Raw genomic sequence first — 27,973 nt, 5'->3', positions numbered from 1 at the left:
CACCGTACAACTTGTTGAGTAGACAAGCCTGACCTTCAGCTTCTCATCCACTTGTTTAAGGAACTATGGATGTTTTACAATTCCCAGCTCAGGACAGGGCAGGGCAGGGTATGTGTACCCCTGGATGGCCTAGAACTCACTCTGTAGACCAAGCTAGCCTCAAACTCAGAGATCTATCTGCCTGTCTCCTGGGTGCAGGGATTAAAGGTGTTTGTCTCCATACCCTGGTTTAGGTCAGAGTCTTGCCTTGACATAAACCCAGGCAACTGAGAAGGGGAAAGGTTTGGCAAGAAGCAGCAATGTTTTAACGTTTTCTCTGCATGAAGGAAAAAAGGCCCAAGAGGAAAACACAAACAACAAAACCCCAGAAATACAGAAATATTAGTTCTCTCACTTTACTAGTTGGACGGGTGCTTATAAAACAAGACAGACAGCACAAAGCTTATGATGGCCCCGGATTGGCAACGAGCTTTCAGACACAAAGATGCCAACACAGTGCTTCCGGACAAGGTGAGTTCTTACATTCAGAGTGCAGCAGCCCAGACACGATAAGAAAAAATGCAACAAGCCTTCAGATCAGTCAATGCTTAGCTCAGAGCTAGTCTAGGAAGATTTCTTTCTCTCGAGTGAGCCCATGGCTGGGGTCAGATCCTGCACCTGTGTGCTTACGACATCAGTAAGCTGGGGGAGGTGGGACTGTTTGGCATTCAGGGGCTTCCCAGCCTGTCATGTTCCAGGCATGTCTTAGGGCTCAGTCTCTCACTCTCTTCAGGTTGGCTATAACTCCTCGGATGCACGAGACATACACCCTTTTGACCCACAGCCCTTTTTGGTCTCAGCAGGATACCCAGACACACCAGTGGACAAAGACCCCCTCCCTCAGAGGAGCCACTCGGTTCAAAGGCATTTGGAAAACAGAAGTAAGACAACAGAGAAGTTTTATTAGCCTCTCAAAGTTTCTGGTATGTGGGTTATAATTCTGCCTCAAATTTTGTGAACTTAGCGAAGAAAAACACCTAGACTCCCAGCCTGTTCTTGCCCTTGCCTTAGTACTCCAGATGTGGGCTTAGACTTGGTGTCGAATCGCCATCGCCATCCCATTTGCTTGACGAGCACCAGTAGGACCCACTGTCAGCCTCGGGCCACACCCGAGCAGTCAGTGTCATCAGGTTTAGCAGGAAAACTGGGGCCCTGAGAAGGATGTGGAGCCAGGGAGGGAAGAAAGAGGAGAGGCGCTATCCCGGGAAGGACAGGAGGAACAGTCCATCTCTGGGCAAAGCAGGGGGAAGGTCTTTAAGGAAACATCTCAGAGAATAGGGTGGGTCTGCATAACCACCCCAGGACCAAGGCACAGAGGAGGTTTGAAATGTCCAGGATCAATAGAACCAGTGGGGGCGGAGAAAAGCCAGCTCCCCCCATGAGTCTTACTGTGGGCACCAAAAATATATTAACATCTGTACTAACATCTGTACATTAACATCTGTACATTTGTCATCTTAAAAAAAAAAAAAAAAAGGAATAAAACCTCCTTGGCACCTTTCTTACGAACGAGGCGATAAGTGGAAAGACCAAGAGCGCACATGTGAAGAAATCACACACAGAGCAGTGTGACACACACACAAACATGCACACGGCTGTTCACATGTGGGTCTCTGATGAAAGGGCGGAGAGCCCTTGGAACCCTGAGAGTTAGCCCCACAGGCACGAGGGCTGCTGCCAGCACCGCTGAGGTTGTTTGCCGGGATGCTCTTTACTGGTGTCTCTATCCTGCTCTCCAGGGAGATCCATTGCCCATCTTGTACTCGGGATCCCCTCTCAGCACATCTGCAAAGTTTTGCTGCAAGAAAACAGGACCTGTCTCTGTAAGTGGCTTTTCTTGCTCACTTGGCCTCACTCCTGCTGGGACACAGACACCCATGGTCCCAAGCTCAGAGTGCGCTCTGCCTGTAAGACAGACTCCCCAAACAGAGCAGAAGTCAGTGCCCAATTGTGCAAGTGTGCCTGGAGTGAGGCGTTAGAGTGCTGGTCTCTGTCACTGGTGTTCTAGCAAGAGGTTGCAGGAAGGTGAATGGCTGGGCAGCAGGGAAGTGAACCTGGTCCTTCCCAGGGTCTGTGCTGCTCAGAGATGGGGGCTGCCCTGCAGCAGGGAAGTGACCGTGTTCTGCAGAGCCACAGCCACTTTCTTGGAGGTCTTGCGCAGCAGTGGGCTGTCAGGGTGGCGTTCCTTGAGGTGCAGGACATGACCCTCCTGACTCTCGGATGTGCAGCCGCACTCCTCACACACATAGAGCTTGGCCCGGCGCTCCTTGTATGCATACTTCTGCTGCACGCCGTGGATCTTCTTGAGGTGGGACTCCAGAGAGCAGCGCTGAGTGAAGGCCTTGTCACACAGACTGCACTTGTAGGGCCGCACACCTATGGACAACAGGGTTCAGCATCAGGACCTGACAGAGACTATGGAGCCTGTCTGAAGCATCCACACAGAATGGCCAGGACACACGACTGGAAGTGACCAAGGCTAAACCCGCTAATTTCCTGAGTGACTCTGGAATCAAAAGAGTCTGTGTTTGAATTCAGGACTCTTCCCTCAGCTCCAGGGTGTGCCTTCAGGTTCCAATAGGGTCGGGGGCATCCCTCTTTACTTACCAGTGTGGGTTCGGACATGTCTCTTGAGGTCAAAGGTGTCATTGAAGCCCTTCCCACAGTAAGTGCAGAGGTGTCTCTTGACGTCGTTGTGACACTTCATGTGTCGATTCAGCATACGCTGGTGGGTGAAGGACTTCTGGCAGATGTGACAGGTAAAAAGGTCTCCATTTGGACTGTCCCCCAAGGTCACCTGTGAGTGAAGACATTATTTGTGGCATATATTTAGAAAGCTGAACTAAAGCCTGGCATGTCGCTCCTTTCACCCCACAATACCCTAAAGAAAAGCAGGCCCCACCATCATGGCCTGTGACATCTGCCAAGAAAAGCTGCAAAGAACCTTGGGTTATTGGTTCAACTTCCTATTGGGTTCCTAAAATGCCCTTTTGAAGCTGTCATCCTGAACTTTTGGTCCTCCTGCCTTTACCTCCCAAGTGCTGGGGTAACAGGAGCTGCCACCATGCCTGGTCTATGTGGGGCTGAGAGTTGAACTCAGGGCTTTGTGTATGCAAAGCCATTAAGCTACATCGCCAGCCTTAGAAGTATTCTTCTTTCTTTTTGTAAATATATATATATATATATATATATATATATATATATATATATATATATGTTTATTTTGCCTGCATGTATCTGTCTGTGCAGCACATGCTTGCCCAGAGCCCATGGAAGCCAGAAGAGGTGTGTCTTATCCCCTGGAACTGGAGCTACAGACAGTTGAGAGGGGCTATGTGTGTGCTGGGAATTGAACCTGGGTCCCCTGGAAGAGAACTGGGAAACTGTTGAGCCATCTCTCCAGCTCCATCATTTTTTTCTTTTTGTTTTTTTTCAAGACAGGGTTTCTCTGTGTAGCCCTGGCTGTCCTGGAACTCACTCTGTAGACCAGGCTGGCCTCGAACTCAGAAATCCGCCTGCCTCTGCCTCCCAAGTGCTGGGATTAAAGGCGTGCGCCACCATGGCCCGGCCAGTTTGTTTGTTTTTTTAATGGAAACTTTCAAGTTCATGCAGTGGTAGGAGGCTACCGTCACGGCCCTGCCCACTGCAGGGCTTACTCCAGATCTACTGCCCTTCTGCTCCTTGTCTGGGTCAAGCGAGGCAATCGCTGGTGACAAGATTGAGCCAGTGCTGCTCTGAGTAGCTGCTGCAGCATCCTAGGTGTGACCACAAAGCTGTGGCCAAGTGGCCAGACCTTCTCCTTAACTCTGTTCACATTCAGTGATTGCCTGGGCCCTGTCAGGGGCCTGCCACCAGCCTGGGATCCTGGGCACCTGTCACACCATACTTCCTTCTAGCCTGCTTCTGGCACGCTAGGGAATTCCCTGTCTCTTGCCAGTTCAGGCCAGGACCTAGTCGTCTGTCTCTGCTGTCCGGGCCTGTGTTCTGCTTTCCGTAGCTGTAGAGGTCTGAGGGGCGCAGAGAGGGTGGGCAGGGAAGATGAGTGTAGCTTGAAAGGTCAGGAGAGCCCTATTGGCAATGACCAATCACAGCCTCCTGTGGTTATCTAAGTCTGTTCCTCCCTCCATACTCCCATTATTCACCCTGTTCTTTTCGAGTATGAAGGAAAGGGACATCACCCTCCTTCTAGCTACATCTAGTCTTTTGTCATGAGGGATGGCCCTAGAGGAACACCCTTCCACTACATCTCTGCTGGCAGGTGCTCTCAGGCCCTGGGGCTTATGGGAGTGTTGACCCAGCCAGGTCGGTCAGCTGACTGCTTCCTCTCCTCCACAACAGGCCATCTGAACTGCCTCATGGGTGCTCCTGAGTATGGCTGAGGGTGGGGTAGGGGTTGCTCCTGCCCTGGTCACTTCCATATGCTTTAAGGAACGCTAATTACCCCACTGAGTCAGACTTCTTGCTCCATACAGCCCATATAGGAAGCTGCAAGCTGGCCAGAAAATGAGACTGATCCAGACCCTAAAGGCTAAACATTGCCACTTCATGTCTTTCTTCCATGCGCTCTGGCTAAACGAGTCTGCGAAAGTCAAAATCTAGGACTCCGCTCCGTCCCTCCTGTGCCGTCGCTGTGGGTTAGACACGGCTCTCTACCCGTGCCCCAGACCTCAGGACAGAAGGAAAGTTATTACCTTCATCTTGGTTCGTAGAAAGCCCTGGTCTCTGCTCTGGGGATCTGTCAGATGGCTCACATCTTCAGAGGGTAGCTGGGCCACCACGCAGGGCCCTGGAGCCACACTATAGCTGGAGTCTCGAAGGCTCATGTCCAAAGCCAGGGGACAGGAAGGAGGCTCGGCCACCGATGCCTCTGGTTCCCGGTAGGGCTGTGGTGGGCAGAAGCCGAGGCTGACTGGAGGGAGAAGAACAGCTAGGTGAGGGTGGGTGCAGAAAAGATCTATCGGGGTTCTAGGAAGATTCCCAAGCCAGGAAAACCTGGTATCTGCCGCCTCCCTGCCTCCAGCTGCAGGCATGTGGCAGAGCAGGGCGGGCCCCTAGGCCATCAGATGTTGCGCCTCCCTCCTGTCCCATTAAGGTAATTACAGGTGACGCCAGCCAAGAGCCACTGCCCCCTGAGTAACTCGTCTTAGCGGAACTGGGAGGACTGAGTTGCCCTGCCAATTGTTATGCAGTTAAGTGTCCGCCTGCCCCACCTGGGCCAGTCGTTCTGGATTCCAGCATGTCCATACTCTAGGGACAAAGGGCACCACTGGAGGCCCTGGCCAGGGAACGCTCCTTGAGACTCATTCTAGTCCTTGAAGGGTCCCTTGGCAGTCTGGACCCTGGTGGGCCTCTTCGATAGGTAGAGCTCTTGGGTTGGGTGGTCCCAGCCTTTCCTTCTCTGACCTAGCCAATCACGCTACTGTACTGTATAGCCTGTCAGGACTCAGGCTGGGACTCTGTCAGCAAACAGGCCAGGTGGGTGGGGAGGGAGGAGGTCAGAGAGCAGCAGGTGGATGCTCGTAACAGTCTCCGGGCGGGCGCCCTGCCCAGCACTTACACAACCCTCCCCCACTGTGGACCGCTCACTACGGCAGGCAGGGCAGGCTGGGCACCCTCCGGCAGTGCCGTGGCATCACCGATACCTGGCAGCCCTGTGACAAGGCCGCTCCCCTCGACAAACACCTTGAACTAAACTAAACTAAACGGGCCAGGGCTGCAAGGCTGGGCTGGGACCCTGAGTTCCAGTCTTCATCAGACAAAGAAACCTAGGCCCTAAGTCTCAAGGCCAGCAGAACTGGGACAAGTATAATGTCCCAAGTAGTCCCATCTAAGCTCTGTACTCAAAAACACAAAGTAGGAAGTTTCCTAGTTTCAGAAGGAAAAATCAAGAGGGGGTCCAGTCCAGAAAGGATGGATGAATCCCATCAGCTGGATAGACTGGGATTTTAGAGCCTCAAGCTAGGCCCTCTGAATACTCTATCAAGCCAGAGATGTCAGCGGGGTGGGGGAGGACCCAGGCCCAGGCCATTGCCCTCACCTTTTCTGGGGGACCGCCAGGGCTGTGGGGGAAGATAAATATAAAAGTACTTGAGTTTCGGGAGAGGCCCAGTTCTCGCCCCCTCAAAACACAACAAAGGTCTGACAGAGGAAGAATGCACCCGCCTGCCGCCCAGAACCCGTTCTTCTAGCGCTGGCGTCCGTCTGTCCGGGGGGTGGGGGGACCTTAATGAGACACCTCATCCCCAGAGCTGATTCACCAGCTCCTGGCCCTGGCCTGGCACCGGAACTGACATCCCACCTCTCTCTGAGCCGCACTGACTGGTGCTTGGCTCAAGCTTTGAGTCCAGCTTTCAGGGAAGGTCTGTCTATCCTGGGACCTGTGTGGCACCCAGTACTGGGACCAGTGGAGTGGGGTGAGAGTAGTGATGGCTCTCGTACCCACTCACCAGACAGCCCTGGATGAAAGTCCAAGACTAGATAACAATCTCCATTTTTCTTTTCTTTTTTTTTCCTTTGTGGGTTTTGGTTGGTTGGTTGATTTTTGAGACAGGGTTTCTCTGTGTAATAACCCTGGATATCCTGGACTTGCACTTGCTTTGTAGACCAGGCTGGCCTCGAACTCTGAGATCTGCCTACTTCTGCCTCCCAGGAGCTGGGATTAAAGGCGTGTGTCACCACGCCCAGCTGACAATTTCCACTTTTCAACCCAAGTAGAGAAAATGGACCTCTCTTCCACCTTCAGTCTGTCAGTTTGAGTTGGTATGGGTGAGACTTCTAAAAGCCAGCCTAGCCACATGCCCTGGATGTGGGATCAGCAGAGGGCAGCGTGGCAGCCTGTGAGGTGACTATCACACTTGGCTCCTCGGCTTCATGAAGGAAAGCTGAGTTAGGAGTCTGAGGGATCCACTGTAGAGAAGTGGCCCTTGCCCATCTTTGTTCTTCCGCACCAACCTGGAAAGGCTGTTGAGGACAGCAGACAGGACAGAGCTGGCTGGCTGGGCACTCCATGCTGTGTCTACCTGGAGCAAAGAGCTAGTAAGTCTGCCAGGGTGGGAATGTTTGCCTCAACTTACCCATCTCACCAAACCTGTCTCCCTGCCACCCCCACAAGCACCTCCACTAGGGCCGCACGCACAGGGAGTATCCACTTGTGTGCCATCCGCCTATCCCGAGTATCACTGAATGGCAGGAGGTAAAACTGGTTGGGTGTTGCCAACACTCCTGTCTCCTAATTAGATGTTTCCGGCAAGGCAGTGACCACTGTGGCTACTACTCATTGCCTCCGCCCACAGCCGCCAAGTGTGGCAAGGATAACCCAGCTAGCCCTCGCCCTCCTCCCTCAGGGGCTGGTAAATTCTCTCCTGTTGTCTTTACCCAGGAGATATCACAGAGCGGGCCAGGAACAGCAGACCAGATTTGAAAAGGCAGCCTGTCCAATGGCCATCTCCTACCTTACGCTCCACAGGGCTTCCCTTCAGCCACTGGCCCAAATATCAGGCAGTGCCAAGTCTTAGCCCACAAAAGGCCTCAAGACAAAGATACCCACGAGGTCTGAACCCCCAGCTTTTGGGGAGAACAAATTAAGTTGATGTGGGGATGCATGAACGTTTGGGTCCCCAGCTGATCATGCAGGTACTGGGGCGTGCATGTAGACAAACTGTTGTGTTCTAAATGTATGTCTGTTGTGGGCTGCCTCATACAATGGTGTGGAGGGGCTGGGTCCCCTGTGTTCAGCTCCCTCAGACCTGCAGGGTAGCTAGCAATTACCTGCAGCCAACTGCAGATGCTACAGCGCTGGGACAGGCCTGTCCCTCAGCCTCATGTGGCCCTTCTATTTAACGCCAGCTTTCTCCAGGCAGGATTTGCTCCCTGTCCCCACTGCCTTCATTTCATTCAGTGTCTGTGCTGAAGGGAGACTGAACTCTTGGTTTTTATGAGGATGAAGGGCCCATTCGTCCCTGATGGGATGAGAGCTGTACTTCCTGTGGCATCCATCCCTTCACTCTCTCAGCCAGCACCGGCCAGGCTCCACCTGTCTATCTTATGTTGCCTGTCAATGAACAATGATACAAACACAGGCAGCGGCTAAGCGGTGCTCCCTCTTCTCCACAAGCCTGGAATGCTGTCCTCACCGTCTTTTCTGGGACAGTTTGACAGCTTCTGCCTTACTGCAGCCACGGTTGGGCAAATAGAACCTAGCTGACCCCTTCACTGCCCAGTACCCTCAGCAGCTGTTAGAACGCTCTTGAAAGCAGCTCAGCCTTCCCACAATGCTACATGAAGCAGCGGCCTACAGCTGGCTTTTCAGCCTGACTACTCAGCCTGGCAAAAGCAGTCAGAGGCAGGCAGGTCTCTGAGTTCAAGGACACCCTAGTCTACAAAATAGTACCAGGACATCTAGGACTACGCAGGGAAAACCTGTCTTGAAGGGTAGATCTTTGAGTTCCAAGGCCTCCTGGTCTACAGAGTGAGTTCCAGGACTACACAGTAAGACTCTGTCTGTCTCAAACAATGAAAGGAGTGGCCAAGTTCCTACACTATCTAGCAGCAGTGGCAAGCTGGGCCACGGTGTCTGGAGGAACCCTGGCTCCTGCACTGCAGCCTGGCTAGCCTGGGCTTTAGCCTGTAGGGTTTTTTGTTTGTTTGGTTGGTTGGTTGGTTTGGCTTTTTGTTTTGTTTTGTTTTTGTTGGGTGTTTTTGAGCTAGGGTCTCGGATAGCCAGGACTGGCCTCAAGGCTGTCATGTACCCGAGGCTGTCTGAATTCCAGAGCCTCCCGCTTCCACCTTCCAAGTATGGCGATTACAGATGTGCACAACCTACCTAGCTTCCGAGCTTTGGGCATGTGTTGTGCTGCCAGAACAGGCCAGCAAGCCAGATTATTAGCCAGGGGGAAGGCCTGGAAGCAGGGGGACCTGGAGCTTAGAAGAGGCACCTGGAATTCTCCTGGAGTTCCAGCTTTCAGGCTCAGTCTGTCCCTAGGTCCCTTCCTTTTCTGCGACTTCACTCATCGAGGACAAGCCTTAGAGGAATGGCTCCAAGGCAAGTACTTGAACCTCCCATAGAGCAGGAATGGTATTTGCTCCCCAGCTACAAGGGCCTGCTTCATTCTAAAAATAATAACAACCCACCGTCCTTCCTGTCAGAGTAACACAACCAAGTGGAGAGTCACCAGAAGAGGTGGTGGGTGGTGGAGAGGAGCCAAGTGAATCCCCGAGTCGCGCTGACTCCAGTGGAGAACGGAGTCATTTCCTTCCTTGCCTGCCTTCTGGTGCGGGCTACCAGCTCTCCGCAGAGCTGAAGGAATGACCATGACTACCCTGGGAGATGACTCTGGGAGCTTGTGGGAAGGATAGTGAAGGCTACCTCCCAGGTCAGGCCCAGCAGCCCAGCACCCTCAGTATGTAGTAAACTCTGGAGGGGAGGTCGGAACTCACAGACTCCCATACTCCCAGTCCTCCCACCGGGAATGGGGTCATTGCTTAGCTGGTCAAAACATGCTGTGAGGTAGGGTGACAGAAACGTGCCCAGCCAGCTCCTGGGACCATGGTTGGCTGCTGGTGGAATGGCTCAGCCAGGAGACAGAACACACCCCCTGCACTCCAGCCGTCCGAGGCATCCAAGCATAGAATAGCTCCATTCCTCTTTTTATTTCCAAAACTGTGGGGAAAACTGTAGCTCCAGGGACCACCTGACACAGGAAGGAAAATTAAGCCCTGCCGCTCCTACCCACAAGACTCTCTCGACTCAGCGATGAGGGGGGATTCTTACCAGAGCTTCTGCCCACCCTGGGCAGTCCTGAGGGAGGGAAGCACCTCATTAGGGCGGCACTAGCTACCCAGAAGTGGCCTATCTACCTAATGGGACAGGCCATGGGACCAGGTCTCTGGTCTTCATGCCCCTGGGATCTGTACAGGGGGCAGGGGAATCTCCAAAACCCAAGGAAGTCTTCATAATTTGAACTAGCTGAAAGTCAGTGTATGGTCTGCTACTGACTGGGATGGGAAGTAAAACTAAAACCAACAGCACTGTGAGCCTGGCTTAACACAGGCTCACCTTTAGCACAGTCCAAGTTCAGTTTATCAGATCCCAAGGAGCACCTAAGCAGCACGTCAAACACGGGATGGGGAGGAGGCCGGAGCGAGGAACCAACGGGCTGTGTCCCTCACCAGCCCTTCTGGAGGTGGCGCACTGGCCAGAACATACAGCCAGGCAGAAATCACAAAATCCCAAGCCCACACCTCAGGTGAGGAGGCTCTCTCCTCTTTTCACCTCCTGTTCCTCCACATTGGAGATTCTAGGGCCTTCTGGCCCATTCCCTCCTTTAAGCAGCCTTCAGAGTAGCCATACAGCCCCTTAAGTAAGGTTCAGTTGTAAAGCATCCTACCAGCCACTGGATCCTGGAAGGTCTGACACAAAACACCATTACGCCCAAGACAGCCTTCCAAGAGGGAAATTGAGGCAAGAAACCGCACAGGGCCCCTCACTCACCACCCTCATTTCCCCCTCTTTCTTAAAAGCCTGGGTGGAGCCAGGGAACCTGCAGATCAAGGGTCAAAGTCGGTTGGTTAATTACCACCTCCCCCTCCCCCCTTGGAGGCGCAGGGCAGTAGGCTCCTGCCCCACCCCCAAGACAGGGGAGGAGGAGTTTTGTATTGGGAGAGAGGGGGCAGAAGTTTTCTAGGGTCTCAGAGGAAGATGCAGCTGGAGGAAGAGATATTCCAGCAACTCAATTCTAAGTTGACGTGCAGGCTGTCAAGGCGTCCTCCCTAAATAAACTAGGTACACTGGCTTCCTGGAGTACCTTACGGCTCTAGAACCATCTTTTGCTTGGTGTCCTCCGCGAGCTGAACCGAGGTGGGACCGTCTCAAAGGCAAGCAAGGTGCATTGGGTTTATTTCCCAGCAGCTCCTGGACCGTCAGGCAGGAGTCCAGGGAAATTCGGTGGTCCTGAATCTGGACCCTCTTATTTCAAATACCACCAAAGTTATGGGGCCAAGTTTTCTCTTACAATGTAGCCCAAGTTTCAGCGGAAACTCCAGCTCTGCTCCTTTCCATTCCCCGGTCCTCCCCTCCAAAGCGGCATCGCTCCAGTGCTCCTCTCCTGCCTCATGAAAGCCCGGGTTTTCTGGATTTACGACGCGAGAGCCGGAGGTCGCCTGAGCGGTGACACACCCCACTGCATCCCCTGTAGCCCGGCGCGGGCAGGAGATCCCGGGCCTGAGAGCCGCAAAGCCTCGGTTTGGAGTCCCCTTCCCCCACCCGCGCTCCTTCAGCGCCGGGGGTCGAACCGCGACGAGAATCTGCGTCCCCACGCTCGACTGACCGGCGCCGACCGCTGGTCCGTGCGCCCCGCCCTCCGGGCGCCCGGAGCCCGAGGCGCCTCACCTGGCACGTAGATCTCGCCGCGCTCTTCGTCCGGGAGCTCGCTCCAGTTCCTCTTGCACGTGGAGACGCATGGCTTCTTCACCAGGAACGCGCGGGGCATCTTTAGTTCCTCCTGGCCCGGCGCGGTTCGCTCCGGTAAGTCGAGTTCGTGTGGTTGTCCCACCTTTTCTTCCACCGGATCGGGGTTGAGGCGCGGGAATAGGGACAGTTCAAGGAAAGAGTCGCCGAGGCGTGTCCACGTTCTGAGGACAGAGTGTACCAGGGACCACGCGTGGCGTTTCCAACTACGCCGAAGGTCGCCGGTGTCCGCAGAGCGGGTGCAGCCAGGTGCACGGGGATCGCAGAAGCGCTAAGCGAGCGTCCTTTAGCTCGACTGGCGTCCCCGCGGCTGCTAGCGAAGTCTTCAAGTGCGAGCTGGACGGACGGGTTCACGCTTTATTGGCTCGCGGCGGTGTGTGTTGGTGGCTCGGGCGGGGGTGGGGTAGGGGTGTTGATCTGATCTAATTAGCTTGGAGTGGCCGAGAGAGCGATGGCGCATGCGTTGGGAAATAACGGTGACAACCCACCTATTTGTTACCTGTCGAACCGGTTTCCATTCCGCTGCGGATGAGGTGGCCTCGCGGCCCGGGCGGGGTGGCACGACGGGGGCAGGGTTAGGGGGCGTGCTCCGGTCCCCACACCCAGAAGCACCCGGCCCGCCCCGGACCTCCCCTGCCCGGCGTGCTCACGTTTGCAAACTAGAGTTTCGGAGGGAGCGGGCACGGAAAGGGAGGGGAGGGCAACGTTATTTGCACCGGCGCTCGCACGCTCTGTGGGCGATGACATAAAACTGGCCCAACAGGCCCGGGCCCAGCCTGGCGCGCCCGGGGCGCCGGGAGAGGCACAAAGCCGCGGAGCGGGAACCGGAGGTCCGGGCCCGAACCCAGCGGCCAGGGATCCCCAAGGCCAGGGTGAGCAATTCTTGGTTCAGCGGAGAGGTATTTGCTGGGCACCAGGTTCCTGCGGAAAGGCACGCGAGATGAGAGGTGCGCGTGGACCCGGAGGCTCAGATGCGCCTGTGAATCCAAAGCTGGAGCCTGCCTTCTGGTTGCGAGGGCGTTTAAACTGCCCCAGTCCAACCTAACCCAGGCCAGCACCTTGGCATATGGGCGGGCGTATTCGCCCAAACTCTCCCGGTCATAAACAGCCGGATTTCAGATTCTGAAAACCTGGAAGAGGCTCTGGGATGAGGACCCCAGCTGAGTGAGATCTGACACAGTCCTCTTCTGCCTGTTGCAACCAGTGTCCTCCCTGGGTGGGAGTTCAGCAAGCAGCTCCCCCTCCCCTCAGCAGGCCTAGTTGGAGCGATGCCCCACCCCCACTGAACTGCCCGAGAGTGTTCCGTGGCCTTCGTGTGAGCCACTTCACTATGACACTTTGGCCGTGCTGGGTTGCTTTTACTGGCTGACCTATTAAAGGCAGGGATGGGACCAGCAGTTAAAGGCTGCTAACAGTTTTAGACTCCAGACTTCAGTACACCTGTCTCACATAGTGTTAAATGTTTGCCGGAACCGAGTGTGAGGAAATTAGTCTGATAAATGAATTCACACAGTTCAAAAGTCAGGAGTCACAGGTGGCTACGGTTCATGCTTGTGATCCCAGCTCGTGGGAAGCTGAGGTAGGGAAACAGAGTTAGAAGCCAATCTGTGTTTCATAGTGAAATCCTGTCTCAAGCAAAACAAAAGAACTAAAAGAAAGGCTGTCCATGTGACTCACAAGGTACTTGCCAGTAAGTGGGGAGACCTGTGTCCAGCTCGCAGGACCCACAGAGTGGAGCAAGAAACTGACCCCACAGGTGCTCTCTGACCCATGGCACAGAATGGAACGGGTGCGTGCTGGCACACACACACACACACACACACAGAGCAGTAGTTGAAAGGAGAGGGAAGTCCTTAATATGGTCTCTGAGGCATATGTCACTTGCAGCGGACATTTCAAACGTGGGAGAACTTGTAGAGATCCCATATATTTCCCCATATTTTTGTGAACTCCCTGGGGTGGATGAGGAGAAAGTACAGCTTGGGGCAGCCCTGCAGAGACACTAGCCCCCTCCTCACTGAGCAGGAAGTAGACTGAGTTTGACCAAGGGCCTTAAGTCTGTTCCTGGAGGATCCTATCACCCACCCACCCACCTCCCGGGTTTCCTGGGAAGGTGACAGGACTCTTCTGAGCCATTAAGGTTTGCCACTTCCCCTTGCTGTCCCCAGAGAGTCATCTGTCATAGCCCACACTTCTGTACCCCCTTTCACTCTGATCTTGGACCTTGCTCAGTAACTAACATTAGTTGAGCACCTACTGTATGCTTATCTTTAGCAATAAATCTGGGGACATCAGCACTGATTGGGAGGCAGCTGAACTTGGCTTTTTTTTTTTTTTTTGAGACAGGCTTTCCTCTGAGTAGCCCTGGCTGCCCTGAAATTAGCTCTGTAGACCAGGCTGGCCTTGAACTCACAGAGATCTACCTGCTGCAGCCTCCCAAGTGCAGAGATTAAAGGCAGGCTGGTGGGTTTACATAGTACTTCTTGAGCTTCTTCATGTGCCGCCTCATGGCAGGTGAGTATGCCCAGAGTCTGCTGTGAAGCCTTCACCGGCATCCTGGAACACACAAAGCCAGCCTTTTTTTATTTATTTTTTATTTTTTTTATTTTTAATCAGAGAGCAAGTTGAATGTCCAGAAAGACAGGTGGGAACTGAAATGGGTGACACCAGCCCAGTCCAGTGACTCTACAGGTCCAGAGGTTCATAGTGAACTGAGCAAGGTCCAGGAGCGAGGGCGCTCGGCTTGGGCTGTCTGTCTGTTGCTGCGGCTCCAGTGAGATCCATGTTCATGGGATGAATCGTCATTACATTGTTATTTATTTTGTATGTGTGAGCATTTTGCCTGCACACTTGTCTGTGTATCACATGCGTTCCTGGTCCTTGAGGAGACCAGAAGTGGGCATCAAATCCAGTGGCATTGGAGTCATAGATGGGGTGAGCAGCCACGTGAGCGCTGGGAATTAACCTCAGGTCCTCCTAACGTGCTAGCAGCAAGAGCTCTCGATTGGTAAGCCAATTCTACAGCTATTACACCTAAGGTTTTTTAAGACAGTGTTGCTCTGTCAGGGGTGGGGAAGGGAGTGGCACACACCTTTAATCCCAGCATTTGGGAGGCAGAGGCCGGTGTAGTTCAAGGCCAGCCTGGTCTATATATAGTGAGACCCTGTCTCAAAAAAGAAAAAAAAAAAAAAGGAAAAAAAAAAGCAAGAAAAGAAAAAGATAGGGTCTCACTGGACCTAGAACTCACAGGTTTAGCTACACTGGCTGAGCAATGATCGCCAGAGATAGAGCTCTCCCTGTCTCCATCTCTCTGCACAGGGTTACAGGTGCACATGGGTGTCAGGATCTGAACTCAGGTCCCCATGCTTGCTCAGCAAACAATTTCCCATTGAGCCTCACTCCTCTGTGTGTGTGTGTGTGTGTGTGTGTGTGTGTGTGTGTGTGAGAGAGAGAGAGAGAGAGAGAGAGAGAGCGCAAGCTCTGCTGGATCATTGGCACCCTGGAGATAGACAAGGTGTGAGCATTGAGACACTCCTGCTGTGTCTCCATTTGCTAAACACCACTTACTCCTCTCTCTTAGCTCATCTCCCAGGTATTTCTTGAGTGTCTACTAGGGACTAGCTCTGGGGATTTTACTGCTCTAAGGATGGATTAACTAGGGTGGCAGGTGGGCTTACTGAAGTCTGGATGGGAGGTGGAGCCAGCTGGACAAAGTGGCAAAGAGCATAAGTGGAAGAAAAAGCTGGGGCCAAGGCTTGTGATAGAGAACCAATCTAGAGTGCACCCAAAGCTCCCAGCAACCATGGTGGCTGGATGCTGAGAGGGAGGGAATCTGAAGGCTGGGGGCCATGGTGTGACCTGTGATGTGCAGACTGGAGCAGGGGCAGGGAGGTGGCCGTAAAGAGACCAAGGTTGTGTTGGAGCTACTGTGATGGTCCACGTAAGAGATGGCGGGTTGAGTCACAGAGAAAACCAAGCTATGAGTCTTGTGTCTCGAATGACATCACCTGCTGGTGTGGAAGACAGGAGGCTGAAGGGAAGAGGAGCCACAGCAGGCAAAGGACCAGTGTGGCCCCTGCATGCTTTCCGAACTGGTGCTCAGTTCTCATCCCAAGGAGCCCGGGGAGTTAGGACAGGCACTGGGAAGTGTTTATAGAGTTATGCTTCCTGTTCTCACGGAAGTCCTTAGGAGAAGCCAGGCTAGGATGGCAACAGGGAAGGGGTTGTGAACCTGGAGTTTTAAAGCACAAGGGATCATGGGAGAAACATGCTAAGAAGACACAGAAAAGAATTTGTGCCTGTGCATCTTGGCCAAGTCACCTACCCTCTCGGGGCCCCAGTTTCCCCAGCAGCTCTAGCTCTGCCTTTGAGAGTTAGGAGATTCTGACTTTTGCCTGGGAGCACGGCAGCCCTACAGTAGAAGCAGCCCCTCAGAGCAGGCTGATGGGCTCCTTTGCCAGCCACTTGAGCAATCCCCCTGCACTCCCTCAGTTGAGACAGGCGTCATATAGTCCAGGTTAGCCTCTTAACTCCTTATGTGGCTGAAGATGATGTTGGACTTTGGTTTCAGTAATGTATAGCTAAGCCGATCAAGTTGACCTTGGTCTCTGTAGACAGATCATGAAATTTCTGCCCCAGTTTCTTGAGTACCTGGTATATAACAGGCTAAAAATAACACCTTTTTGTTTCTTTTGTTGTTTTGCTGCCTCACTATGTAGTTCTGGCCTGCCCAGAACTCATTATATAGACCAAGCCCGAAACCCACAGTGACCCCCTCAGCATCCTGAGTGCTGCAATTAAAGGTGCTGTCCTGGAACTCACTCTGTAGACCAGGCTGGCCTTGAACTGAGAAATCTACCCGCCTCTGCCTCCCAAGTGCTGGGATTAAAGGTGTGCACCTCCACTGCCCGGCAATACCATTTTTAATAGTACTGCAACATTCATCCTCACAAAATGTATAGTTCAGGGGGTTTTAGTCTTCAGGGTGTTATACAACCATCACCCCTAAGTCCAGAAAATTTTTGTCTTATTTATTATTGCTAGGGTGGAACACCACGACGAAAAATGAAGTTGAGGATTTATTTGGTCTATACTTCCACATCACTGAAAGAAGTCAGAGCAGGAACCTGGAGGCAGGAGCTGATGCAGAGGCGATGGAGCGGTGCTGCTTACTGCCTTGCTCCTAATGGTTTGCTCTGCCTGCTTTCTTCTAGAGCCCAGGAGTGGTACCACCCCCAGTGGGCTGGGTCCTCCACCATCAGCTATTAATTAAGAAAACGCCTTATAGCCAGATCTTATGGGGGCATTTTCTCACCTGAGGTTCCTAACTCGAGCTCATGTCAAGTTGACATAAAACTAGCCAGCACAAGCCGGGCGTGGTGGCGCACGCCTTTAATCCCAGCACTCGGGAGGCAGAGGCAGGCGGATTTCTGAGTTCGAGGCCAGCCTGGTCTACAAAGTGAGTTCCAGGACAGCCAGGGCTACACAGAGAAACCCTGTCTCGAAAAACCAAAAAAAAAAAAAAACTAGCCAGCACAGTTTTCATCACTGCAAAGGAAAACTGTACACAGGTAGCAACCCTTCACTCCCCGACCTCTGCCCTGGTACCGTGGACTCCATTTACAAAGCATCCCTGTATCCACAGCATCCAGTGCCATGGGGTTGGATGGGGCTGTTGTGGCCCCATTTTCACAGATAGGAAAATCAAGGCCCGGGGATTGACTTTTTCTCTTTTCAGTCTAATGTCTAGGGTTTCCCAAGAACTGAGCTGCATGGAGAGGGGCAGAAATGCAGAAGAGGAGGAACTAGGTGAGGGCAAACAGGTCACTCTCAAGAGGGCCTCATGAGGAGCTGAAGGCACCTCTTGTCTGCCCCGTCTGTTGCCAGGACAAAGCAAACATTGCCTCTCCTAAGAGGATACCTGGGCAGGCAGATGAGAGCAGGGCCCATTCATGAACTTGGACATCAGGAGCGCAGAGGGCAGCAGATGGAGCATGTAGCAGAAGCCCAGCCCTCCTTACAGAGGCGGTGGGGTTTTGTACAAGTGACTCTACCTTCTCTGGGCTCCTGAAAGCCCATGGGAGACAGGTACCCACCCTCAGCACCCAGGGTTGGCCACGAGCCCTAGTGCGTTCAGGAAGACACATCCATCTATCACAGTTCTGGAAACCACACATGCCACCTCAAAGAACCAAAGCCCAGGGAGGCTGGAGGCTGGCAGAGGCTACAGCATCAGAAGCTTGGGACACAGCCAGAGTTGGACTCCCTGACCCCTGGAAGCCTCTCCCCTCAACTGTAACAGGATTTAATAATCCTTTCTGGCTACCCGAGAGCTGGGACACCAGACCTGCAGTTATCAGCGCCCTCTGGGCCTCAGACAGGGCAACCAGACAGGCTCCTACTCCAACCTGCCTTCCCAGCCCAGGGCTGCTCTCACCCTGGCCTCTTTCATCTTGGGCCTAATTAGCCGGGCGCCCCACCCCAAAGCTTCTTAAACAGGAGTCATCACTCCCAATTTATAGATGGGGAAACTGAGGCACCTAGAGGGAAGTGGTTTAGAGCTGTCGCCTGTGAGTCAGCTGTGGAGCCAGAGCCCAGAGGAGCAGAGACCAGGTCTTCTAACTCCCCGTGCCTCCCCCAACGCCCCCACATCTCCATCCTCTCTTCTTCTACCCCTGTTCTGGGGGCCCAGGCACTCTTTAGGTCCCTACCTCACCACTCTCTTCCGCAGCCAGGTCAGGATAAGGGGCTAGGAAGGAACTTGGGCCACACAAAGGGACAAAGACAAAGAAATAGCCAGAGGCTAGCAATGGGGGCTCAGGTGTTTCATCTTCAAAGTGACTAGCAGGAGGCTTTATAGGACGGTGAGTATGAGATATGGACGACAGAAGGTCTGTGCCCCTGAAACTAGCGGGCCAGTGGGCACCCACAGCCTGGGACTCGCCACAAGCCCAGATGCAGTCCTCTGGACTCTAGTAGGTAGTGTGTGTACTACTTGGCCCCAAGTCTGGCAGCCCGGCCGTTGTCTTCTCAAGCCTTGGTTTCTTGGTTCATAGTAGGTGTGTTACGAGCTGAGTGACCCTACAGGCCCCGCCAACACGCACACCTAGAGTCAGGATCCCGTTGTGTTTCGGCTTCGCTGCGCCTTAAGGTCCCGCCCTGCTCGCTCTACTCCAGCGCGCCCGACCCCTGTTGGCAATCCGTGCGACTTCGGGCAAAGGTCAGCAGCTACCATCCGGCTGCGACCCTGGCCCCGGGTCCTCGCCTCCAAGCAGAGCGAGGTGTCCTCCCCCCCCCTCCCCGACGCCGGGTCAGCGTTGAGGACGCCAAGCCAAGCCCTGCGGCGCCGGTTCGACCGGTCCCGCAGTGACCCACGCCTTGCTCTTCCTGCTCTGCCCTGGGACGGCGCCTCGCGCGCCTCCCAGCGGCCGCCCGAAGACCCGCATTCAAGCAGCCGGGCCGTAGCGCGCAGTCACCGGGCCCGAGCGGGAGGACTGGGGGACGCGCTGGCCGCCTTCCCGATCTGCCCAAGCCGCTGTTCTGCTCCAGGGCCTGGGAACGCAGTTCCATCGGGGAGCGGACCGGGAGCCCGGCCCACCAAACCCCGCCCCTGCCCGTGCCTGCGGCAGTTTCGGGGCAGGGGGCCTGCACGGCGAGACAGTTACTCAGACCTGGCGAAACCGGCGAGTCGGCACCTGCCGGCCTGGCGGGCGTGGCAGGCGGAGGCTCCGTTACGCCCCGCCCCCGGGCTCGCCCCGTCCCGGCCGCCCACGCGCCGAGCGCCGCGCCCCGCCCCGGCCCGCGCCGCCAGCCTGCCAGCCCGGAAGGAGCCGTCCGAGCGCCCGCGGCAGCTGACTCAAGCGGTGAGAGAGGCCGACCCGTTACCACGGGCGCCAGGGGCGCGAGCGACGCTGTGGTTTCGATGCCCTTCGTAGGCGGGAGGCTTAATGAGCTCTCCGCACGCACCTTCCGGGCACCCCCACCCCGATCCTGCGGGTCCTATCCTGCAGGGGCCCGGGCTGTTGCTTACGGCATCATCTCCGAAACCTCCAGAGTTCATCTCGGGACCTAGGCATTGGGGGGCGGGGAGGGGTCTCTGCTGGGGTCTGCAAGATGGCCCTAGGGTGACAGCAGCCCCTCGGGGAAGGTGGAGGACCTGGGCGCCCTCTAGCGGCCGTAAAGGCCTGCGCGTCCTCCAAGCCTCCGTGTCTGATGCTCTCTTCCCTTTGCAGAGAAGTGGATGACTGACCATGGGGCCCCTAGGTCGAGAAGCCTGGGCCCAGCGCCTGGGGGCCTTCCGAGCCAGCCCATCCGCCTTTCTGGCAGGTGCCGAAGGTGAGGATTTGGGTCGCGACCTGTTGAGTGACCTAAGGAGTGAAAAGCTAAGCGAGCAGACCAAGGTAGGTCCTGCCCGTGTGCCCTGCCGTGGTCCACATGGTTGCTTCATACTACTGCATGCTGAACCCAACGAGTTCCTCTTAAATCCCCCATCTCAGGTTTCCTTACTGACACTGAGCTTGGAGTACTCTGATAAACTTTGGCCTGATGCACCTGCCGCGGAGGCTGCTGCTACTTCCCTGTTGGACACGCTTGTCCTCCTGCCCACAAGACCTTCGGCTCTTCGGAGGCTCCTGTTGTTGGCAGCCACTACAGCCCTGGTGTCAGGAGATGCTCTCGGACCCACTTCGGGAGCTTCCTGCCGGCTTCTGCCCTTACTTCTTGGCTTAGCTTCAGGCCGAGACTTGGGACGAAGCTTTGGAACCCCTTCAGAACAGCGCCATCTACAGGCTACAGCCTGTGAATGCCTTGGAGAACTTGAGCGCTGTAAGCCTGGGCTGCTGGCCCGCGCCCTGGGGATGCTGCGGAGCCTCCCAGGGCAAACAGGTCCCATCCAGCCTGTCAGCCTGCTTCTGGCCCTTGTTCTGCACGACACCTTGGTGGTACAGTCCAGGTCTGGGGCTGGCCTGCAAGGCCTGCTGGTAGCTGAGGACTTTTCCACTGGGAGTTGTCCCTGGGACTGGACCCTGGCTGAGGAATGGGATGCCCATCTTAAGCCCCAGGGGCCCAGCTGGCCCACAGCTGGGGAGGAGGAGCGTGGCTTTCCGGTTCTAGAGCCCAGCCCCGAGGATGCCCGAGAGCTGAAGGCTGCCGTGGCCCAACTTCTGGACACTTCCTATTTGCTCACTCCTGTGGCTCAGGCTCAACTTCTGTGGCTGTTGGGCTGGGCCCTCCGGGGTCTTCGGGGACAGCCACCCGTGCTTTTCAAGCCACAGCTGGTTCGACTGCTGGGCACGGCACAGCTGACACTGTTACACTCAGTTCTGTCTCTGAAGGCGGCCTTTGGCGAGGCCCTGTTCACTGCGCAGGATGAAGCTCTGCTCCTCCGTAGGCTCACCTTGGGAGCCCAGCACCCAGCCTTACCCTCGCCCACACACCTCTTTTACCTGCATTGCATCCTGAGCTTCCCCGAGAATTGTCCACTAGGTCCAGAGGGGGAAGAGGCTGCCCCACTGCTGTTGGGGCCTCAGCTATGCCGGGGCCTCATGCCCAGTCTCCTTCATGACCCAATGGTTCTCCTGGCCCGCCTGCATTTGCTGTGTCTGCTCTGTGCTGATGATGAGGAAGAGGAGAAATGCCAGCCTCAGGGCCCACAGTGGTTCCTACAGGAGCTGCTGGCTGGGCTACAGCAAAGGGCAGCCCTGGATGGTGGTCCCCGGGCCTTGGCCACTCTCTGTTTCCAAGCCTCATACCTTGTTACTAACTGCCTGACTAGACACCCCACAGTACAGACATCTTTGATCCGTGGACTGGCCCAACTGTACCGAGCTCGGCCTTCCCTGGCACCCCACTTTGTGGACCTCTTAGATCAGGTAAGCCCTAAGCTGAGAGAGCCCCTCAGGGAGGTGCTGCTTCAAGAGGCGGTGGCCAGGCCGGGCGAGAGCGAAGCCCTTTGCTGGCACCTGCAGATGCTGGCAAAGGTGGCAGAGGGGGCCACTCAGAGTACCATGCTCAGCTTTCTACAGGCTGCAGCTGTACACTGCACCGACTGGGGCCTCCACCAGGCCCTACTGCGGGTGTGCCGTGCTCTGCTGCGGACGGGCGGGGGAGATGGTCTGGCTGACTTGCTGCAGGAACTGGCCAGACAGCTAGAGAATGCTGATGGACGGGACCATGCCCGACTATACTATGTCCTCTTGTCCCATCTGTCAAGTTCCAAGTTGGGGATGGCGCTGGGCCCCTCACTGGCTGCACCTGCACTGGCCTCGTCACTAATGGCGGAGAACCAGGGCTTCGCGTCAGCACTGATGGTGCAGGAGACCTCAGCCCCAATTCAGTTGAGTGTGGGGCCTCAGCAGGCCAAAGGCCCACTCCCCGTGCTGCATCTGCAGGTGCAGGCGCTGGATGCTCCCGTCTACTCGCTGGAGCTGCGCTTCCGTGTGGAAGGACAGCTCTATGAGCCGTTGGAGGCTGTCCACATACCCTGCTTGCGTCCGGGACAACTTGCGCATCCTCTGTACCTGCCTCTGCAGCCCCGATGCCCAGCCCCTGCCCGCCTACACGTCCAGGCCCTTTACAGCACATCTGCTGGCCTCACGTGCCATGCCCGCCTGCCACCCCTGTCTGTGACCTTTGCTGACCTCTTCCTGCCTTTCCCCCGGCTCCATAAGGGCTCTGAGTTGCATTTCTTCGATGAGCTCTGGAACTCCTGTCTACCAAAGGGCGTAGAGAGCCGTGTGTGGTGTCCACTTGGGCCGCAGGGCCTGGAGGCCTTGGTGTCTCAGCACCTAGAGCCCTTTGTAGTGCTGGCTCAGCCCCCTACCACCTACCTCATAGCCATCCGCCTGCCTCCTGCCTCCATGCTGCTGCTGCGCCTGGAGAAAGCTCAGGTGGATGGTGTGCCTGTAGCCCTAAGGACTGATGACTGGGCTGTGCTGCCCCTGGTAGGGGACTACCTTCGAGGGCTTGCAGCCCACTGAGTAATGCCAGGTGGGACTGCACTGTGGCTGTGCCTGCTTCTTGTAGCTCCTGCCCCATAAAATCCCATTCACAGACTACTCCTCCTGGCCTGTTTTCTTTTGGACCCTTGTTAGGAGCAGACTTACTGGGATTGGGTCACGAGCCCCCCAGGAAGACCCAGACTAACCCAGTACTGCGGCCTCCATAATTCCTGCTCGGATAGTCTGAAAAATATGTTTCTCACAGGATCTGATCTGGCCCAAGATCACTGTGCAACTTCTCATGACAGCTGGAGCTTGAGGTTGGACCTCTCACCTCTGCCCCAGCTGAACTCAGATCGTAAGGTAGCAGCCTGGATAGGGGTGACTAGAGAGCCTTTTCTTGGGTAGAGCTGGCTGGACCTAACTGTACAGGGTGTGCCAGTAAGGTTTGGTTCTGAGCAGATGGTGGGCCTGCATGATCTGGTTCAAAACAAACAACAACCCCCAAACTTAGCTTTTAATAGCAACCCTTAGGAAACCCAATCTGTAGCCGGGCGTGGTGGTGCACGCCTTTAATCCCAGCACTCGGGAGGCAGAGGCAGGTGGATTTCTGAGTTAGAGGCCAGCCTGGTCTACAAAGTGAGTTCCAGGACAGCCAGGGCTACACAGAGAAACCCTGTCTCTAAAACAAACACAAGCAAAAGAAGAACTTAAGAACTTCTTCAGCTCCTTTCTCTAAATGTGCAAGACACCAAGGATGCAGGTTCATGGAGGCCATCACAGCTGCCAGGCACCAGGCGGGTATTTTCCACACACATTACCTCCTGTCATCCTTGAAACATTTCTGCAGGGCTCACACAGCTGAGGAAGTCAGCCAGCTGAAGGAGTTAAGTGGCTTCCTGAGGTCAGGCTGGGAGGGAGTAGGGTTTTGTCACCCATGGCCACATGTCACCATTACCACATTGAACAGAGCTCTGCAGTAGCCACAAGACCCCAGTAGGACAGGACGTGCTGGACGTGCTGACACAGCTCTTGCTGGTGCTGAGGGAGAGAATAACTTTGGGCCGCAGTCATTCTAGGGAAAGGACATGTTTTGGGGGAAGGGGCACCCCTGCTCTTTTTTGTTTGTTTTTATTTTGTTTTGTTTTTTTTTTCAAGATAGGGTTTCTCTGTCCTGGCTGTCCTGGAACTTACTCTGTAGACCAGGCTGGCCTTGAACTCAGAGATCTGCCTGCCTCTGCCTCCCGAGTGCTGGGATTAAAGGCGTGCGCCACCACACCCGGCTGCAGCCCTGCTCTTACAAGTCAGTCTGGGAGCAAAAAGGCTCACGGCCAGTTTGCGTCAAAAGGCCAGGTTCTTGTGCGAGCTGTGGCAATGAGTTGTCACTGTTGAGTAATTTTTTACACTCCAGATGTAGACGTTGGCAAAGAAAACAATGCCACCCAGCTCTGGCTAGCGCGCCAGTGAGTAGACCCGAGCTCTGGCTAGCGCGCCAGTGAGTAGACCCGAGCTCTGGCTGGCGCGCCAGTGAGTAGACCGGAGCTCTGGCTGGCGCGCCAGTGAGTAGACCCGAGCTCTGGCTAGTGCGCCAGTGAGTAGACCTGAGCTGCTTGCAAGAGTGTGGTTACTCAGATCAGCTGTGTCACCAAACCCATCCCAGCACGGCCGAGCACTCCTGGGAGCTGCTGGAGCACTATGGGTCTCGCAGCCAGCGCCACCTAAGACTGCTTGCCTGAAACTGGCAGATTTTACAACGTGCAGGATGGGCCCTGCCAGCCCTGTGGCTTTCTGAGCTTCTGGATCCTCAAGCTTCCTGAGTCTCTCGAGCCTGGAGAGAGATTCCAACAGGGAAGAGGCAGCTACACTCACCTTGAAAGCCATTGCCAAATCAGGAAGGCGGCCATTCTAGAAACTTCTCCAGCTGGTTTGAGCAGAGACAGGATATAGGTCAGTTCCTTACACAATTCTTAGGGAAGCTAGAGAGGAGGTTTTACAGAAGCCACAACCGGAGCCACTGCATTGCGGGACGAGCTCCCCTGCCTGGTGCTCCGACATGGTGGGTGCTGCCAGTGTGTTCTCACGCTCACTGAGCCAGAGACCACTGCTGCTAGAGAGGGCCTTGACACCTCCATGACATCTCAGGTATCCCCCTCCAGGCCCTTCTCTGTAGTAGGGAGAGGATACTGAAAAGCAGTTCCCCTCACACAAACGCAAGAACGCATAAAGCCCTAGTCCAAGATTAAGAAACTAGACTCCAGAGGCTGGAGAGATGACTCAGTAAAGTACTCCCCCATGAAGAACTGAGATCCCCAGCACCCATGTAAAGCTAGGCCAGGCTGCCTCCTCTCAGCACAGGGCTGGGAGGCAAAGACAAGACAGCAAGAGGTTCTCCAGAGCTTGGCTTTTTGTTCTCATTTCGTTTTTCCAAAACAGGGTTTCTCTGTTTAGCCCTGGCTGTTCTGGAACTCACTTCGTAAACCAGGCTGGCCTCAAACTCTACCCATTTCTACCTCCTGAGTGCAGGGATTAAAGGCGTGTGCCACCCCATCCCGCTCTAGCATATTTGCAAGCAGTGTAGCTGAGTCAGCAAACCCTACGTTCAGAGAGAGACCCTGCCTCAGAAAGGTGAAGGCAGTCAGATACCCAGTGTCTGCCTTTGGCGCACTACACACACATGCGTACACACACCCATTCACACAGGACCACAGACACACAAGCATACATACAGAGGGACAGTTAGCTCATGTAATGACAAACTATCTTCCCACCGATCCATGGACCTCTGTTTTATCCCTCCACTCCTTCAGTGCTGGCCTCCAGATGAACACCCACCCAAACAAGTTATGTGTTCTGTGTCACAGTTCATATACCAATGACAAGTCCCAAGTTGTGGCCTGTGCATTCTAACCAACAGGCTGTAAATCAAGGTCTCCATAACCACGTATCTAGGTTTAGTCATTTCTTTCATTATTTATTATTGGTTTGGTCATTTCTAAGGGACACTGTACTCACTGTCACCTGCTTATTAGAAAGGACATTCCACTGCCAGCTTTGTTGGTACATGCCCATAATCCTAACAGTTCAAAGCCAGGGAGTGCCTTCATAGTGAGACTGTCTTAACAAGCAAAAGTATATCATGGGGACCGAGGGAAAGTGAGTTCAGTTCTCAGCACCCATGTCCAACAGCTCCATACATGACCATCTGTATGGAGCGCCACAGAAAGGTACACCTTGGCTGGCCCCACATGGATCTGCTGTCATGCATACATTCCATGTAGAAATACACACGAACACAATTTTAAAAATATTGTGGGCTGGAGAACACAAATGCCAGCCCAGGCTACTATACCCAGCAAAACTCTCCTGTAGTAAGCTTTAAATAGGGGCAAAGCCAATTGATATCACCTAACAGCTTTTGAAAATCATTTAAAGTTTTTAGGCTGTCCCTGCAAATAACTATCTTCTGGGGGACAATGGCTTGATCTGTAAGTCTAAAACCCAAATAATTATGAGGATCCTGAGTTTGTACCTTTTCTGGAGCTATTTGTACCTTTTCTGGAGCTATTTGCTGTCCTTTATCAGCTAAAGCCTGATGTAAATCTCTATAACATAAAAGCAAGTCCTGAGGATCTTTTCTTGGTATTAAGACATCATCTGTGTAATGAACAATGTATATCATTGGTTATTGTTGTCTTACAGGCTGAATGGCTTGTGCCACAAACTTTTGACATAAGGCAGGACTATTAGCCACCCCCTGGGGGTGAACTGTCCATTGATATCTTTTCATGGGTTCCTTAAAGTTAATAGAAGGAACAGTGAAAGCAAGTCTTTCACAATCCTCAGGGTGCAAAGGAATCGTAAAGAAACAATCTTTCAGATCTACCACAATTTTATAATATCCTTTAGGGGTGGCTACTGCGGAGGGAAGCCCAGGTTGTAAAGCTCCCATAGGTACCATGGTTTCATTAACCTTTCTTAGATCTTGTAACAATCTCCATTTACCAGATTTTTTCTGGATAACAAATATTGGAGTATTCCATGGTGGCTGAGATTCTCTTAGATGCCCTGCCTCTGGTTGCTCCTGCACTAGTGAAGAGGGGCCTTCTATTTTTTCTTTAGATAAAGACCAATGAACAACCCACACTGGAATATTATTAAGCCATTGAATTTTATCAGCATGGGATGCAGGCAAGCTAGTGGTCATTACAGAAAATACCCCAAGCCTCTAGTGTTAGAGTGAGGCTTAGGCCTTTCAAATGTCTTAATGCCGTGTCCTTCCTTTCCTAGCCTCTGACCAGGCAAAACTCCTTGTTCTAGCATCTTAGTCACTGCCTCATTAGGACTACACGTAAGACCCATCTGTGACAAGAGATTTCTTCCCCAGAGGGTAATAGGCAAATTTGACATAAGGCTGAATTTGTCCTGAATTGCCCTTCTCATCTCTCCAGGTTAGAGTTTAGAGTTTTGTTTTGGGTTATTGGTGTAACCAATCTCTTGGCGGTGAGTAAGTGTATCAGGTAAAGGCCAAGCTGAAGGCCAATCTTGTCCTCTAATAATTGTTACACCAGCCCTAGTGTCTTTTAATTCTTCAAAGCTTTTTCCTTCAATGATTAATTTAAGGTTAGGACTCTTACTAGTAATAGATTGAACCCAGTACACATCAGAGGAACCAAAGCCACCCTGTCCTCTCTCACTCTTAGCAAATTTGGAAGGTAGCTGATGCAAGGGAACTAAGATAAGTTGAGCAATTCTTTGGTTAGCAAGTACAGTTATAATACCATGAGGGGAAGCAGCTGTAACTTTAATTTCTCCCTCATAATCGTTATCTATAACACCTGGGTAAATACGCAGTCCTTTTTACAATAGTACAGCTTTGTCCTAGACGAAATCCTCAAGTTTCTGCAGGTAAAGGTCCACAAACTCCTGTAGGCAGGGTTTGAACTCCCATTTCTGGGGTTAATACCACGTGGGTGGTGGAACAGAGGTTCAATCCTGCACTTCCTGGGGTTGCCCTGATAAGTTCAAAAATGGATTTCCCTGGCCTGGCAGCAGGTTCATGACCCCACAAGCTGCTTGCTGTGGGCGTCTGGGAGCCTAAGGCTGGCCCCTCTGGCATGGGAAGGCCCTGAATATCTGTCTTAGATTTACATTCCCTGGCCCAGTGGTTACACTTCCTGCATCGAGGACAAACTCCTGGAGCATAGCCTGATTGCCCACTCATGACACTTCTATTTCTAGGACAATCATTTTTAAAATGACTCAAACCTCCACATTTAAAACATACTTTATTCCCTCGTTTCTGTGAAAGCATTGCTTGCACAGTGGTTCCTTGCAAAGAGCGGCCATGGCCAAGCTCTCATTATATGAAGGCCCAATCTGTGCACAAAGATGAATATACCCAGCTAAGTCTGTCTGTGCTTTGTATGGGTGAACAGTGTCATGACACGCTGCATTAGCATTCTCATAAGCCAATTGTGTAACAAAAGGATTTCCTGCTTGAGAATCTCCAAAAATTTTACTAGCTGCTTTTAGT

At 53.7% G+C, this 27,973-nt stretch overlaps 2 protein-coding genes across 4 annotated transcripts; one reads left to right on the top strand and one right to left on the bottom strand.

Moving 5' to 3' along the window:
- Positions 1-407: 407 nt before the first annotated feature.
- Ovol1 (ovo like transcriptional repressor 1) lies at positions 408-11,559 on the bottom strand. Its single transcript, XM_021152056.3, has 4 exons — positions 11,426-11,559; positions 4,731-4,948; positions 2,647-2,836; positions 408-2,415 (listed from the first exon to the last, which is right to left on the bottom strand). The coding sequence occupies exons 1-4, from the start codon at positions 11,523-11,525 to the stop codon at positions 2,120-2,122; spliced, it is 804 nt and encodes a 267-aa protein (XP_021007715.1). The 5' UTR covers positions 11,526-11,559; the 3' UTR covers positions 408-2,119.
- Positions 11,441-23,115, top strand: Ap5b1 (adaptor related protein complex 5 subunit beta 1). Of its 3 annotated transcripts, none has more exons than XM_021152054.3 (3): positions 11,441-11,560; positions 19,735-19,902; positions 19,999-23,115. In XM_021152054.3, exons 2-3 carry the CDS (start codon positions 19,753-19,755, stop codon positions 22,477-22,479), a joined length of 2,631 nt encoding a protein of 876 aa, XP_021007713.1. In that variant the 5' UTR covers positions 11,441-11,560; positions 19,735-19,752; the 3' UTR covers positions 22,480-23,115. The 3 variants fall into 3 exon arrangements, with proteins under 3 accessions (XP_021007713.1, XP_085689948.1, XP_021007712.1); XM_085833822.1 differs by lacking the exon at positions 11,441-11,560 and adding an exon at positions 12,221-12,375; XM_021152053.3 differs by lacking the exon at positions 11,441-11,560 and adding an exon at positions 18,684-19,365 and having other exon boundaries at positions 19,999-23,114.
- Positions 23,116-27,973: the final 4,858 nt, after the last annotated feature.

Source organism: Mus caroli, unplaced genomic scaffold (genome assembly GCF_978045245.1).
Source record: "Mus caroli unplaced genomic scaffold, Mus_caroli_1 scaffold_20, whole genome shotgun sequence".
In the NCBI taxonomy this organism is placed as follows: Eukaryota; Metazoa; Chordata; class Mammalia; order Rodentia; family Muridae; genus Mus; species Mus caroli.
Note: the sequence above shows the minus strand (reverse complement) of the source record. Positions and strands in the feature narration are given on the sequence as shown.

Coding starts and splice junctions, on each gene's coding strand:
- Ovol1 (XM_021152056.3), bottom strand. CDS start 11,525: ATGCCCCGCGCGTTCCTGGTGAAGAAGCCATGCGTCTCCACGTGCAAG. Junction 2,837..4,730: donor TTCTACGAACCAAGATGAAG/GTAATAACTTTC, acceptor CTTCACTCACAG/GTGACCTTGGGGGACAGTCC. Junction 2,416..2,646: donor ACATGTCCGAACCCACACTG/GTAAGTAAAGAG, acceptor TGTTGTCCATAG/GTGTGCGGCCCTACAAGTGC.
- Ap5b1 (XM_021152054.3), top strand. CDS start 19,753: ATGGGGCCCCTAGGTCGAGAAGCCTGGGCCCAGCGCCTGGGGGCCTTC. Junction 19,903..19,998: donor AGCTAAGCGAGCAGACCAAG/GTAGGTCCTGCC, acceptor CCCCCATCTCAG/GTTTCCTTACTGACACTGAG.